Source organism: Garra rufa, chromosome 9, assembly GCF_049309525.1.
Source record: "Garra rufa chromosome 9, GarRuf1.0, whole genome shotgun sequence".
Lineage (NCBI taxonomy): Eukaryota > Metazoa > Chordata > Actinopteri > Cypriniformes > Cyprinidae > Garra > Garra rufa.
Window position 1 is genome coordinate 10190634 of NC_133369.1, and position 17084 is coordinate 10207717.

Sequence of the window (17084 nt, forward strand, 5' to 3'; positions counted from 1 at the left end):
ACAAAAAAAAATATTTCAGATAAATGCTGTTCTTCTGAACTTTCTATTCATCTAGGAAACCTGAAAAAATTCTAAATAGAAAACAGTTATTTTAAATAGTAAAAATATTTCAAAATTTTGCTGTTTTTGCTGTACTTTGGATCAAATAAATGCAAGCTTGATGAGCAGAAGAGACTTATTTAAAATATTACTGTCCAAAATTTTGACTGGTAGTATATTAGCATTCAAACATTTGGGGTCATTTTTTTTATTATTTCTTTGAAATAGATTTTTTTGTACATTAAAAATTTAAATGTCTTTATTGTCAATTTTGATCAATTTAATGCATCCTTGCTGAATAAAAGTATCAATTTCTTTTTTAAAAATCTGATCTGAAACAGTAGTGCATGTTTCTAAAAGAATCTTTTAAAAAATCTTTATTAAAACGCTGGAAATATGAACTAAATTACTGTGCATTTTATGTTGCTTTTGCTTTTACTTACATTTTTTAAACAGACAATTAGCTGTCAGTTCACATTTAACCAGTCACAAATAAGTAGACATGCTCTTTTTGTGTGGGTTTTAATTGTGCATTTGCATTGTACAATCAGAACTTATTCAAAAATTTAAAACCCGTGTCTATTTAAATTGAGATGTTCATCTTCACATCTGATGGAAATTATAGAGCTGCGTATGATGAATATAGCTTCAGACAAATGTATTACTCTGTTGAATGTGCAGTATTACTGAGCTAAACGCAAATGAGACGACAGTGATACAAGCATCTTCAGTGAAAAAGCAGAACAGTGTTTCTCCTGTTCTGAGGATCCTGGTCCAGAATAGCTTTCTGATAAGATGGTTACTTGTGTGTGTGTGTGTGTTGGGGGGGTTAATAGGGTTCCGTATCAGGTCTGGCTAATGAATGTCTCATCAGTGCAGCCGTCTGTGTGGAATGGCATCTTGAGGGTGATTAATGCATAAGAAATGTGCTTGGGTACACAAGATCATGCACGCAGGGTCGTGGCGTGATTAATGCTGTGGCGAATCAAAGCACGGCTCAAGAGAACAATGAAGAACGGAGAAAAAATGAGCCGTATCAGCAGATTGTGTTCTCTGTGAAGATACAGATAAAGAATTTGAATATGGAAGGAGGAGGGTGTCCAATTAGTGCAAAACAGTGGACTTAGACGCCAGCGCCATTATGTAAAATACTAAACGGGCATTGAACAAATTATCTAAACGAGGGTGCTGGGATATCTGCGATCAGTGAGAATTAGGGCTAAACTGAAGCATCAGCAGGAGTGAAGTGTATGATGATGTTCTGACTACATTCATAAAAATAATGGTTTCAAAGTTTTGTTTTGTTTTTTTGCAGTGATTGTTGATTCCATAATGAAACTTATTTTTTAGTGTGAAGAACACTTTAACATTCTAAAGAACCTTTTACCACTATACAGAACCTTTTGTGGAGTGGAAGTTAAAGATCCTTCATGGAACCATCAATGTCAATAAAGAACCTTTATTTGTAGTCAGTTTGTAAGATTAACTAAAGTGTTTTTTTAATATATTTTATAAAGGTACATTTGAGGTCAAAGTTTACATCCCCCTTTCAGAATCTGCAAAATGTTAATTATTTTACCAAAATAAGAGGGATCATACAAAATGCATGTTATTGTTTATTTAGTACTGACCTGGAAAATATATTTCACATAAAAGATGTTTACATGTAGTCCACATGAGAAAATAATATTTGAATATTTCAGAATAACCCAGTGCAAAAGTTACATCCCCTTGATTCTTAATACTGTGTTTGTTTAGTGATAGTTGTTTATGAGTCCCTTGTTTGTCCCGAACAGTTAAACTGCCCGCTGTTCTTCAGAAAAATCACACAGGTCCCACAAATTCCTTGGTTTTCTAGCATTTTTGTGTATTTGAACCCTTTCCAACAATGACTATATGATCCATCGTGTTACAATGAGGACAACTGAGGGACTCATATGCAACTGTTATAGAAGGTTCAAACGCTCACTGATGCTTCATAAGGAAAAACAATGCATTAAGAGCTAGGGGTGAAAACTTTTGAACAGAATGGAGATATGTTTTTTTTTTTCTCATTTTGCGTAAACATCATATTTTTTCCTTTAGTACTGCCCTTCAGGGACTACAGAAGATACTTGCATGTTTCCCAGAAGGCAAAATAAGTCTAATTTACCCTGATCTTCAAATTCAAAAAGTTTTCACCTCCCCAGCTGCATGTTTTTTCCTTCTGGAGCATCAGTGAGCATTTGAACCTTCTGTAATAGTTGCATATGAGTTTCTCAGTGTAAAAAGATGGATTTTAAAATTATACAGTCATTGTTGGAAAGGGTTCAAATACACAAAAATGCTAAAAATGCAAAGAATTTGTGGGTCCTAAAGGAATTTTCTGAAGAACAGCAGACAGTTTAACAGTTCAGGACAAACAAGGGACTCATGAACAACTATCACCAAACAAAAAAACACATCGTTGATCGTTCAGGTAACAACACAGTTGTTCAAGGGGATGTAAACTTTTGAACAGGGTCATTTTTATAAATTCAACTATTATTTTCTCTTGTGGAACATATGCAAACATCTTTTATGTGAAATATCTTATTCAGATCAGTACTAAACAAACAATAACATGCATTTTGCATGATCCCTCTTATTTTGGTAAAATAAGTAACTTTTAGCAGATTCTGAAAGGGGATGTACATTTTTGACCTCAACTGTAAATGCTTTCAGACATGCTTTGGATATCTTTTGCTTGCTTGCAGTAAATGCCTGCAGAATGTCCACTTTTATCAGCAAAGAAAACAGTTTTATGGTGAAATTAGAGTGACCACTTATTTTTCTCTAATTTGTCTAAAGCTGGGTCAGTAATAGTAGGAGAATTCGGTGGCCACCGATGATAAAATTGCAGTCATGCACTTTTGACCATATAAAAATTTGGAGTTGATACATTTTTTTATTATTATTGTAATGTTTTTGAAAGAAACACCAAATGTTTTTATGCTCACCAAGGCTGCATTTATTTGATCAATAAAAAGCATAAAAAAGTAATATTGTGAAATATTACAATTTAAAACAACTTTTTTTTGGTTGGAATATATTTGAAAACTGAACTTATTTCTGATGCAAAGCTGAATTTTCAGCATCATTACTTCAGTCTTCAGTGTCACATGATTCTTCAGAAATCATTCTAATATGCTGATTTATTGCTCAAAAAAATATTAATTTTGAAAACAGTTGTTTTTTTTATGAAAAAAAAAAAAAAGATAAATTTTGATCAATTTAATGTGCCTATGCTGAATAAAACATTGATTTCTTTCAAAAAATCTTACTGACCCCAAAACTAAACCACTCTGGAGTATGCGTTACAGCATTTTTTTTTAAATTAACTGCTGGAAAATTACTGTGAGACTTGAAATCACCTGGAGTAGGATGTTAATTTTGTGCGATAAATGGTGCATAGATATTTGTGAGTGTTGTGTTTAGCATCCATAAAAACACGTTTGATTAGTGTCAGGACCTGGTCTTGTCCAATGAAGGTTATTTCTCTTCAGGGTTTGTGGAGCCTGTCTTCTTCCTCTCTTCTATATTCCTTTCTTTCCACAGGTCTTTTTTTTTTATTATTCATTCCTGTCTGCATGTTCTATTAACATTCCTCTAGCGTTTCAGGGTTTGTTTTGAAGCAGGACTGGCTGCTCTTCTTATTTTCCCTCTGAGCTGTGATTTACTTTTCCTTTTCTCTTCCCTAATAATTTTTTCTATTTGGAACTTGAAACTTGTGTTTGTGGTTTTATCTGCTTGTTGTGTGTCGTACTGTATTTCCCTCATTTTTTGTGTGGTGGTGTTGTTGTTGTTGTTGTTGTTGTTGTATGTGTTGTTGTTGTTGATGTGTTCCCTCCCGTGTGTTTTTGCCCCTGGTTTCTCGTCCCTTCTTTCTGCACACCTCCTCTCACACCCCTCTCCTCTGTCTGTCTGTCCGTTTTTGTGATGTGACCCCCTCACCCCTCACCCCCCCCCCCTCCCAGAAGACACGGACTCCCCCAGTCGGACAAACTCAGGTCTGTCCTTTCTTCTGCTTTGCTTTTCTCATCTTCCTCCACGCCGTGTCCCAGCTCCTCTCTGTTTGTCACACTCCCGTTCAGGAACAATTCACCCAAAAATTAAAAATGATTTATAATTTTGAGACTCTTAGATCAGCTAATGACTAGTTTGGACCAATTAGAAACCATCAGAAACTGTTTTTATATGGCTATTCCAGCAGGTCAAACTGCAGTGTGTGCACATAATGAATGGGTTTATTCTCACAGAAGACATGTCTTTTCTATGGAAGCTTTTTTCCACCATGGAATAAATGTTCACAATTCTGACTCGTTTCTCAGAATTGCAAGTTCTAAGTGAGTACAAGTGCGAGTACAAGTTCTAATGTGAGCATTATGAGATATAAACTCACGATTGTGAGTTATAAAGTTGGAATTGCAGGATATAAACGTGCAATTCTGACTTTTTCTCGCAACTGGAAGTTTATACCTTACAATTCTGACTTTTTTTTCTTTTTTAAATCCCCAAATTCTGAGAAAACAGGTCAGAATTATGAACTTTTTGAATATTTTATATATTTTATATGAACAATTGTGAGGTATAAAGTCAGAAAATTGCGGAATAGCAACTATTTAGAAACTATTGAGTTATAAACTCAATTCTGAGGACAAATGCTCACCATTCAAATCTTTTTTTGCAACTGCAAGTTTATATCTAACAGTTCTGACTTTATAACTCACAATTGCTAGTTATTCAGACAAAAAAATCTGAATTGCAAGATATAATGCTACTAACAATTATGAAAAAAATCTGTTTTTTCTTTCAATTGCAAATTTTGCAAATGTTCTTGAAATAGTGAGTTTATATCCCACTATTCCTACTTCTTTTCTCAGAATTGTGAGTTATAAACTCAGTTCTGAGGACAAAAGCTCACCATTCTGATATTTTCTTGCAATTGCAAGTTTATGCCTAACAGTTCTGAATTTATAACTCACAATTGCTAGTTATACAGAGAAAAAAAAATCTGAATTGCAAGATATAATGCTACTTAAAATTATGAAAAACAAAATTGTGAGTTAAAAAAGTTGCAATTACCTTTTTTTTCATTTTTAATTCAGTTGCAGAAACAAGCTTCCATATATTTCCCCTCAAATTTCAAAGAAAAAAAAATATAGGCTTCATTAAAAAAAAAAAAAAAAAAAAAAAAAAAAAATTTTGACAGGCTTTGTGAGATTCAACCATTATCACTTTGCACTGCAGTACACACAAATCTGTTCAAATATATATGGTAGCTATAGTTATTTTTGTATATAACAATGAGTGTAAAAACTATAGAGGAGTAAATGCTGGGACTGTGCTTGAAAAGCGAACGCCCTCTCTTTCTGCTGTTTGGTTGTCTTCACTGGCTTTTAAATCCATCTTTTCTTCTCTCTGGCCTTTTTCATGAGTGTTTTAATCACCTAGTTTCTTTACTGCAAACCGTGGAGTTACTGTTTGTTGTGAAGCTCATGAGCTTCTGTGTCAGCTCCAGTCATAATCATATGTGATTATGATCATGTGTGTGTTCTTATTTTGAAAACATTTTAAAATGGTGGCATTATTTGAGAAACAAAATACGTTTTCAGCAGCATTGGTTCTGGAATTATTTTTCCCATTTATGTTCTCCATAGGGATTTCGAAAAATTTGAAAAAAGATGCGAAACTGAGTATTTAATGTCTTATATTTGGCACTAAAATATTGTTAATGACATATTAAATCAAACACACAAAAAGTCATTTTAACTTATTTATTATCAAATATATATACAGGTCCTTCTCAAAAAATTAGCATATTGTGATAAAGTTCATTATTTTCTGTAATGTACTGATAAACATTAGACTTTCATATATTTTAGATTCATTACACACAACTGAAGTAGTTCAAGCCTTTTATTGTTTTAATATTGATGATTTTGGCATACAGCTCATGAAAACCCAAAATTCCTATCTCAAAAAATTAGCATTTCATGAAAAGGTTCTCTAAACGAGCTTTTAACCTAATCATCCGAATCAACTAATTAACTCTAAACACCTGCAAAAGATTCCTGAGGCTTTTAAAAACTCCCAGCCTGGTTCATTACTCAAAACCGCAATCATGGGTAAGACTGCCGACCTGACTGCTGTCCAGAAGGCCATCATTGACACCCTCAAGCAAGAGGGTAAGACACAGAAAGAAATTTCTGAACGAATAGGCTGTTCCCAGAGTGCTGTATCAAGGCACCTCAGTGGGAAGTCTGTGGGAAGGAAAAAGTGTGGCAGAAAACGCTGCACAATGAGAAGAGGTGACCGGACCCTGAGGAAGATTGTGGAGAAGGACCGATTCCAGACCTTGGGGGACCTGCGGAAGCAGTGGACTGAGTCTGGAGTAGAAACATCCAGAGCCACCGTGTGCAGGAAATGGGCTACAGGTGCCGCATTCCCCAGGTCAATTCACTTTTGAACCAGAAACAGCGGCAGAAGCGCTTGACCTGGGCTACAGAGAAGCAGCACTGGACTGTTGCTCAGTGGTCCAAAGTACTTTTTTCGGATGAAAGCAAATTTTGCATGTCATTCGGAAATCAAGGTGACAGAGTCTGGAGGAAGACTGGGGAGAGGGAAATGCCAAAATGCCTGAAGTCCAGTGTCAAGTACCCACAGTCAGTGATGGTCTGGGGTGCCATGTCAGCTGCTGGTGTTGGTCCACTGTGTTTTATCAAGGGCAGTGTCAATGCAGCTAGCTATCAGGAGATTTTGGAGCACTTCATGCTTCCATCTGCTGAAAAGCTTTATGGAGATGAAGATTTCATTTTTCAGCACGACCTGGCACCTGCTCACAGTGCCAAAACCACTGGTAAATGGTTTACTGACCATGGTATTACTGTGCTCAATTGGCCTGCCAACTCTCCTGACCTGAACCCCATAGAGAATCTGTGGGATATTGTGAAGAGAAAGTTGAGAGACGCAAGACCCAACACTCTGGATGAGCTTAAGGCCGCTATCGAAGCATCCTGGGCCTCCATAACACCTCAGCAGTGCCACAGGCTGATTGCCTCCATGCCACGCCACATTGAAGCAGTCATTTCTACAAAAGGATTCCCGACCAAGAATTGAGTGCATAACTGAACATAATTATTTGAAGGTTGACTTTTTTTGTATTAAAAACACTTTTCTTTTATTGGTCGGATGAAATATGCTAATTTTTTGAGATAGGAATTTTGGGTTTTCATGAGCTGTATGCCAAAATCATCAATATTAAAACAATAAAAGGCTTGAACTACTTCAGTTGTGTGTAATGAATCTAAAATATATGAAAGTCTAATGTTTATCAGTACATTACAGAAAATAATGAACTTTATCACAATATGCTCATTTTTTTTAGAAGGTCCTGTATTTGAAAATTATTGCAGTACATTCCTATATTCTCTACCATTCAAAAGTTGGGGGTCAGTTTTTTTTTTTTTTTTTTACATTTTATAAGAAGTATCTTATGCTGACTAAAGCTGCATAAAAATATAGTCAAAACAGTCAAAAATTATTACAATCTTAAATAACTGTGTTCTATTTAATGTATTTTAAAAATTTTATTTATTCCTGTGATCCAAATCTTAATTTTCAGCATCATTACTCCAGCCTTTAGTGTGACGTGATCCTGCAGAAAACTTTCTAATATGCTTCTTTTCTCTCTCTCTCTCTCTCTCTCTCTCTCTCTCTCTCTCTCTCTCTCGTTATTTTGATGAATACATTTATTTGAAGTAAAACTCTTTTGTAACTTTTCTGTCAAGTAGATTCTGATCAAAATTAATGTGTCCCTACTGAATAAAAGTAAGAAAACAACCCCAACTGTTTAAACGGTATTGTATATAGACAAATGTAAGTGCAGATAGATCACATCATAGCTATTTCCAGGTATTAATGTCAATTTCAGTTTTATTTGCATCCACTTTCATCCTTTTTTATTGGTGTGCTTGTTTTTTTCCACAATCTCTCTTTGAACAACTTCAAAGTGATAGAGAGTATCAGACAATGAACTGTACAATGAAATGTATTTATGGTTTTGGCATTGCAGATATCAAACTAACTTTTGTATACGGATTGACTTGGGGAAAGATTTCCCATGATGCAAAGTGTCCTAAAAGCACTTTCAGTTGTGAATGTGGCATTAAACTTAGAAAACACACTGCATGTATGAATTGCACTATGGCGCTGCAATTAAATACAATTAATCTAATGATTCTGAGAGCACTAATCATTGGGTAATTTGCTGAACATGTTAATTACTTAACAGCACAATTGCTATTGGCAAGAGAAAATTGCTATTGACATTTACGGCACCTGCGCTGACAAAGACAGATGTAGTTTGCTTTACATGCCACAAAATTCAGTTCTGTTTTACTTATTTTAGTTATAGCTTGTTTTTAAGTTTTAGACGTTTATATGGTTTTGTGCTATGAGCAAGCATCAAATTGATTTTTACCTGGCATTCAATAAAATTAGTCTCAGTGTTAGTCTTAGTATCACAGACTCTGGCCAGTAAGCATGCAACCACCCTACAAACTGCAAAGTATGCATAAAATGTTTTTAGCTCTAAATTATACTAAATGCTAAATTATACTTTGCACATGCACTTAATTTATTGTATAATCTGATTTACTAATGGTGAATAAATAGAGAATACAGTGCCTTGCGAAAGTATTCATACATTCCCCTTTGTTTTTTTTGTTTTTCACATTTTGTTATGTTGCTGCCTTATGTTAAACTACTTTAAATTACTTTTTTCACACATCAGTCTACACTCCCTACTCTATAATGGCAAAGCAAAAAATAGGTTTTTAACATTTGTGCAAATTTATTAAAAATAAAAAACTGAAAAGATCCTGTTGCATAAGTATTCATACCCTTTTCTGGAACACTCGAAATTTAGCTCAGGAGCATTCATATTGCTTCTAGATGTTACTACACTTCAAGTGGAGTTAAACTGTGGCAAATTCATTTGAATGAGTATGGTTTAGAAAGGCACACACCTCTCAGAAAAGGTCTACCAGCTGAAAATGCATATCAGATTAAAAACCAAGTCCTGAGGTCAAGATAACTGCCTGTAGAGCTCAGTGACAGACTTTCATTTAGGCAATGATCTAGGGAAGAGTTCAGAAAAATATCTGCTGCACTGAAGGTTCACAGAAGCATGTAGCCTCCATTATCCATAATGGAAGACGATTGGAACAACTATGTCTGCCAGCCCCCATCCAAGCTGACAGAGAGGTGAAAAGGTGAGGCAAAGAATGGCAGATAATTGCCAAATGCAGATGTGCAAAGCTTGTCACATCATACCCAAAAAGACTTGAGGCTGTAAAGGTGCCCCAACTATGTACTAAGTTAAGGGTATGAATACTTTTGCAATGTACTTATTTCAGTGTTTTATTTTTAATACATTTGTAAAATTTGCAAATCTGGTTTTTGCTTTGTCATTATTATGGTGTATGGAGTGTAAATTGATGTGGGGAAAAACTAATTTAAAGCAGTTTAACATAATGTTGCAACAAAACAAAATGTGAAAAAAATGAACTTTTGCAAGGCACTGTACTTTACAATTCAGATGCTGTATGTGTCAGGTTTGTGTTGTTTTTCAACTCTTGCACAAATACCTAAACAAATCAGTTAGCTTTTTGATTTTATAATTTTTTTTCTGTTCCGTGCTGCTTGATTTACAGTATCCAAATGTGTTTTGGATTTACACAGAAGCATCTATAATAATACTGACAGACATTTTTTATTGACAATTTGGTATTAAAGTGATAGTGTAAAGTGATACCCAAAAATGAAAATTTCATGTTTATCTGCTTACCCTCAGGGCACCCAAGATGTAGGTGACTTTGTTTCTTCAGTAGAACAGAAACAAAGATTTTTAACTCAAACCATTGCAGTCTTTCAGCCATATAATGGCAGTCAATGGGACCCACAGTTTTGAGATTCAAAACTGAATTAAACCCTGCGGCTCGTGACGATACATTAAGGTCTTAACACACGGAACAATCTGTCTGTGCAAGAAACTGAACAGTATTTATATATATATATATATATATATATATATATATATATATATTTTACCTCTGATCCACCGCAATGTCCAACTGTCCTGAGAGCATTTACAACAGCCGGCGTGTGCCGAAGAGCAAACAACCATAACTTCAGACAATCAGGCTCAAAAGTTGGGAGTCGGTGAAAGTCAATACTCCTGGATGGGTCCATGCAAGCAAACGTAGTCTTTCAGTTTTTAATCGGTTGCAGCAGTCAGGATGAGCACAAATAATTACCATTTTGAGTAGCCGTCGTACCTACAATCTCTCTGTGTAAACAATGGGCGACGTATACATGCGATAGATCGCTTCCGCGCATGTGTCAACTATGCCAGAGCATGTTGACGCGTCACGCACCAGCTGTTGTGAACACACTCAGGACAGTTGGACGTTGTGGTGGATCAAAGGTAAAAAAATAATATAAATACTGTTGTGTTTCTTGCACGGACCGATTGTTTTGTGTTACGATGTATCGTCACAAGTCACAGGGTTTAATTTGGTTTTATCTGTGTATGTTTTTTTTCGACTGCTGTTATATGACTGCCAGACTGCAATGGTTTGAGTTAAAAATCTTCATTTGTGTTCTACTGAAGAAACAAAGTAAGAAGATAAACATAACATTTTCATTTTGGGGTGAACTAGCCCTTTAAACAGACAGATGTTTCATATGCTTAGAAGTAGTTTGCAGTGATGCTGTGACATTTCAGTTTCCCCGAGAATCATTTGCTGCGATTATGCCGCATTGTATGAAACGCCTAAAAAATTTTTTAGCTTGCGCTGTTAGTTCAGCATTAGTGTCGTTAATGGGAAAGATTTCTTCCAGATCAGTGCCTTTTTTAACATCCTTCTAAACACACAAACTCATTGATGTCTGCTGTGATCCACAGGTGCTATGGATGTTGAGGAACGAACGCGGCAGATGAAACTGAAGATGAACAAGTACAAACAGGGAACCGGCTCAGATTCAAGACTGGAGCAGGACTATCATAAGGCAAGTAAATGTGGTCTTCCGCTCTAGTACTTAACATGAAAAACAGTTAAAAACTAACTTTTTAAACTGATAAATATTATAATTATTTAAATACTAAAATAAATAAAACATGCATGAATGTTTGTGCATTTTATTTATTTTTATTTTTTATTGACTTGACTTGACTAAGATCTTCTTTCACGCCTTTAAAAAGCATCAGTTTAGCTGCTTTTTGCTTGTTGCTTTTAGTTTAGCTAACTAATTTGGCTATAGTTAAACTAGGTTCAGGTAGTCAGAAAAGCAGAGCACTTTTCAGCCATTCAGATTGCTTATTTGAACTTAAGTGATCATGGATTAAATATGATGTTTGTTTGGTAACCCACTTCCAGCAGTTGTGAAATTTTTATAGATCTATATATACTTCCAGGTTCAGGGTCACTGCTCAGTATATGCATCAGTATTTGTGCTGAGATTCAGTGCCATATACGGATATATATACGCCTTCCCTTTGCATGCTTTTAAGTGTGTGGTATGAAAAGCATTGTACAGGCCGATGAGTTCTGCAGAATTCTATTAAAAGCAGATAAGGACTCGGTTTGTTTGCTCTGTCTGATAGAGGCGCCATTGAGAACATAATGTTTATAATCATCATAGCGAGCCATAAACACCTTATAAACAAATATGTTACATAAGACGCTAGAATACCTCTCCATGCCTGTCCAAGATACAATAGCCAGGAATACATTAGTATAATCGCAGTGGCTTTTTGTTTTAATAATACTGATCATCTTTTGTGGAGTACTTTTTCTCAATTAAAAAAATAATAATAATTGACGTATTCGATGCTTTTATTCAAAGCAACTTCTTTTTTTATTAATTTAATTCATTTGAATTGTATTTATTATTTATTTTAATGTTGTTGTTTATTTTTGTATTTTGAAGTTTGAATTTTGAAAGAGAAAGTGTCACTTGGCCTCTAACCTCTTGGTATTTTCTGTTTGTTGTCTTTAAGCATCTGACCGTGTGTCTTGTGTTTGTTCTGCAGCGTACGGGAAGGGATCCTCAGCGGGGAGAAAACCTCTCGGCCAAGTCTTCGGACAGTGATGTCAGCGACGTGTCCGCTGTGTCGAGAACCAGCAGTGCGTCTCGATTCAGCAGCATGAGCTACATCTCTGTCCAATCAGAAAGGCCGCGGGGCAGCCGCAAGATCAGGTGAGATGGCCTCTTCTCGAGTCGGGATCACTATCAAACCAGTTCAGTCTGGAAACAGTCCATAAAACGGTGTTCTTTGAGGCCATGTGCACACTGCAAAGGTTTGGGAGTTACAACCGCATTTATTTGCAGAAGTGAATTCCTCATTTTTTGGCGTTAGTATTTCAACTTATTTGGTGTTTTGCACCAATCTAATGTTAGAGTCTGGAAACCAACTGGGAGTTTTTTTTTTTTATAATATTTTTTCTATTATACAGTAGTATTTATTGATATATAATGGCCCAGTTTCACAGACAGGGCTTAGACTAAGCCAGGATTAGGCCATAGTTCAATAGGGACATTTCAAGGAATTTGTATACTTTACATTACTAGTGAGCATCTTGAGACAAAACAAAGGCACTTATATATTTTAAGATCAGTAAGTGCAAGTTTATTTCGGTTGAAACAGCTCAGACTTACATTTTAGTCTAGGCCTAGGTTTAAGCCTTATCTATGAAACTGGGGGTTAATTAGCTTTTATTATTATATTTTCACTTTTTTTTTTTTTTTTTTTTTAAATATATATGTGACCCTGGACCACAAAACTAGTCATATGGGTCAGAAATTGAGATTTATACATCATCTGAAAGTTTAATACATAATCTTACATAAATACATACATACTTTCCATCGATGTATGGTTTGTTAGAATAGGACAGTATTTGGTTGAGTTACAACTATTTGAAAATCTGGAATCTGAGAGTGCAAAAAAAAAACCATTGAAAAAAAAAAATCAACTTTAAAGTTGTCCAAATGAAGTTCTTAGCAATTCATATTACTAATCAGAAATTAAGTGTATGCATATTTACAGTAAGAAATTTACAAAATATCTTCATGGAACATGTTCTTTGCTTAATATCCTAATGATTTTTGGCATAAAAGAATAATCGATTTTAACCAATACAAGGTATTGTTGGCTATTGCTACAAATATACCTGTGCTACTTATGACTGGTTTTGTGATCCTGGGTCACATATTTTTATTTAGCATTAATTTATTTGAATTTTGGTTCTTGTTTTAGTAATTTTAAATTAATATTTAATGTAATATTTATATATTGTTTTATTTCAGCATTATTTGAACATTTAAAATCAATAAAATGTATTGTAATAGTTTCAGATTTAGTTTTAGTTGAAAATAGCAACCCCGCTGGAAATATTATCATTATTTGGCAGTTATTAGCAAACCAAGGAAGGAAGTTTATGCATGTTTAGTCTCAGCCTCATGCCCTCATACCACCCACCGCCTGAAGGCATACTGCTCACATAACCAATAAACACTATCCAAAACCCTGCAGTTCTAATCTGATTGACTGGCTTCCAGGAAATGTCTTACCAGTCCACCTGGAAACATAATATTTGCCTAGGTTATGCACCATTCGAAAAATGTTGAAAATGCCTTACCTCAATTTAATTCCTGTACTTTAAATAAGAATGCAAACAGGATGCAGAATTTATATGTAAGGACATTAAAGTAATTTCCCGATAATCTACTCACCCTCATGTAATCCAAGATGCTCATGTCTTTGTTTCTTCAGTCGAAAAGAAATTAAGGTTTTTGAGGAAAACATTCCAGGATTTTTTTTCTAAATAGTCGACTTTAATGGAAACCAACAGGTTGAAGGTCCAAACTGCAGTTTCAATGCAGCTTCAAAGGGGTCTACATGATCCCAGCCGAGGCCTTCTCTAGCAAAACGATCAATCGTTTTCTAAGAGAAATACAAATTCATATAATTTTTTAACCACAAATACTCATCTTGCACTAGCTCGACCTCACGCATTACGTAACCACGCACTCGTAACTTAGGCAGAAGTACCAACCCAGTGTTTACAAAGCAAACAATGTTGGATGATTTTGAAGTTGGAGGAGAAAATAAGATGTTTTTCGTCTTATCCTACCTTTTTAAACTGGGATACACTGGCAAAGAACTAACTGTGCATGACCTTTTCAATATGAGCTAGTGCAAGATAAGCATTTGTGGTTAAAGTATATACATTTTTATTTTTTTAAGAAAATTACCAATTGTTTCTCTAGATAATACCCTTATTATTCGGCTGGGATTGTGTAGAGCCCTTTGAAGCTGCATTGAAACTGCAATTTGGACCTTTAACCCTTTGGCTCCCACTGAAGTCCACTATATGGAGAAAAATCCTGGTATGTTTTCCTCTGAAAAACTTAATTTCTTTGGGACTGAAGTATAAAAGAACATCTTGAATAACATGGGGTGAGTAAATTATCAGAAGATTTTCATTCTGGTAGTGAACTTCTTTTTTTAAAGTAAAATAAATTCAAAGCAATTCAAATGTAATTTTGGCTAAAACAGCAAAGTTTGTCAACAAAGTTTGAAAATTCTAAATTTAAAGGTTCATAAAATCATGTTTGTGAAATACTGTAATCAGTACTTATTACTAGATGAACAATAATTTTCTCCAAACAGGCTCTTTCAGTTTAAGTAGACAGTTCTTCTCCAAAGTATTAGTCTGACTACATAAAAATGTAACTGAATACTATAAATATTGTTGGCTCTGAAATTAATTGCTTATGTTCCTCATTTGTACGTCATTTTGGATATAAGCATGCTGAACTAATATCAAAATTAATAAATGGGTCAAGATGCATTTCATATCTAAATCTTCCAGCTATTCATTTGGTTATAGAATGAGGTTATCACTCTTATAAATACATGCTGTTTGCAGAACAGGATTAAGCACTCAGAAAAGGAGTGAGGATCATATTTAGCTGCAGTGTGTACATGGCTTAAGAGAAACAGCAGCTCTGTAGGCTTCTTCATTATCTGGGTCTGAGGGCGTTCAAGATTGGGTTCGGTTTAGGTGAGTTTGGCTCCAAATCAAAGCAGACTTCCTAAAATTGTCTATACATTTTAAATTTAATATGTACATCCTTTCAAATGTTTGAGGTCAGTAAGATCATATTAGAATGATTTCTAAAGGATCATGTGACACTGAAGACTTCAGTAGTGATGCTGAAAAGTCAGTTTTGCATCACAAAAATAAATTACATTTTAAAATATGTTCATATACAAAATAGATATTTTAAATTGTAATACATTTTCACAATATTGCTGTTTTTACTGTATGTTTGACTAAATAATTGAAGCCTTGGTAAGCATACAGTAACAGACATCTTAAAAAAACATTGTACTGATCTCAAACTTTTGAACAGCAGTGTACTTTTATAGCGTTTGTCTGTCATCCAACATTTTCACTTTTACTACCAAAATGCTAGCAAATAATCACCAGCAGCTAAGTGCAAAGCTGAATATTTAGGTTCTGCAAGGTTTGAAACACATTTTGTTCTGTTTTATGTGCATACTGTCTGGCTTCTGTTGTTTTTACTGTTTGCATTGCATTATTTTGTTGTTTTGTCATTCATTCATTCTTACTTATGGTTTACATTCAGGTAGTTTTGACACCTGTTTTTCACTGTGCTTCATTTTTGTTCTGCATGCTGCTTGCACCTCTGCTTCTACTTCTGCCGGCCACGCCCACAGCAATGCATTGCAGGGGCGGAGCCTCTCCAGGGAGGGGGAGGAGTCGGTTGGGGAGGTTTTACCGGAGGAGCAGGTGGAAGGAGGGTTAGAGGAGGACAGGGGGAGGAAGAGGGGAGGAGGGGGGAGGGCAGGGAAGCTGAAGAGACAGACGAATAGTGTAGACAGAGAGGAGGCAGAGCTGGAGGAGGAGTCTGAAGAGGGCGTGGCCCAGAGGACGGTCTCAGAGACGGACCTCAGGTAAATTATAGCCATGGCATCCAGCTGTATCTCATACCGTAGCTATAAGACATTCCATTGGATACAAACTTACTGCTGGTATATTCTGTTCATGACTAAATAAGGTGCACTGAGAATGGTTTATACACTTTCCAAGTTTTACCCTTAATGTGAGAGTGATTTTGAAATAAATAAAGTAAAAAAGAATAAATAAAATACAGTATATTAATTATATTTAATAGATTTATCAGAAGTATTCCTTTTTTTAGTTTATTTAGTTATTAAATAATGTAAAATACTGGTAAATGAAACAAAATATTTATGAACATTACTTCCAGTATTATTTTATTGTCATTGTGGGACTATTATAGTTTTTACTAATATTTGAATATTTTCTTTATTTTATATTCATATATTTTTAAATATTTAAATTTTAATTTTAAAGGTTTAGTAACATTGTGTTTTTTTAGTTTTGGTTGTTTTAGTTTATTAATTTAACGTAGGGCTGCAAAACGATTAATCTCAATTAATTGCATTCAAAATTTGTGTACTGTGTATATTTATAATGTATATATAAATATACACACATGTATATATTTAAAAAATATTTGTGTATATATATAATTTATGTTATATAATTATAAATATTTTATATATAAATCTAACATATTTTTACTTAATATATACATGTATATGTGTGTATTGATAAACATAATAAATATATACAGTAAACACATATAGTATGTAAACATAAACTTTTGTTTTGAATGTGATTAATCACGATTGATCATGATTAATCGTTTTGAAGCCTTCATTTAAAGCAAATAAAAATGATCAAACAATCATTTATTTATTAATTTATTTATTTCAAAATCAATGTGAAATACTGGTGAATAAAATTTACAGACATTACATCCCGTATTATTTTAGTGTTATTATGGTACTATTATAGTTTTCACTAATATTTGAATATTTTCTATATTTTCTATTTCTATTT

General features: G+C 34.4%; 1 protein-coding gene across 1 annotated transcript; it reads left to right on the forward strand.

Annotated features, from left to right (window-relative positions):
* Positions 1 to 10225: 10225 nt before the first annotated feature.
* On the forward strand, positions 10226 to 16112 carry LOC141343141 (regulating synaptic membrane exocytosis protein 2-like). Its single transcript, XM_073847743.1, has 3 exons — positions 10226 to 11130; positions 12155 to 12321; positions 15872 to 16112. Exons 1-3 carry the CDS (start codon positions 11032 to 11034, stop codon positions 16110 to 16112), a joined length of 507 nt encoding a protein of 168 aa, XP_073703844.1. The 5' UTR covers positions 10226 to 11031.
* The last annotated feature ends 972 nt before the right edge of the window (positions 16113 to 17084 follow it).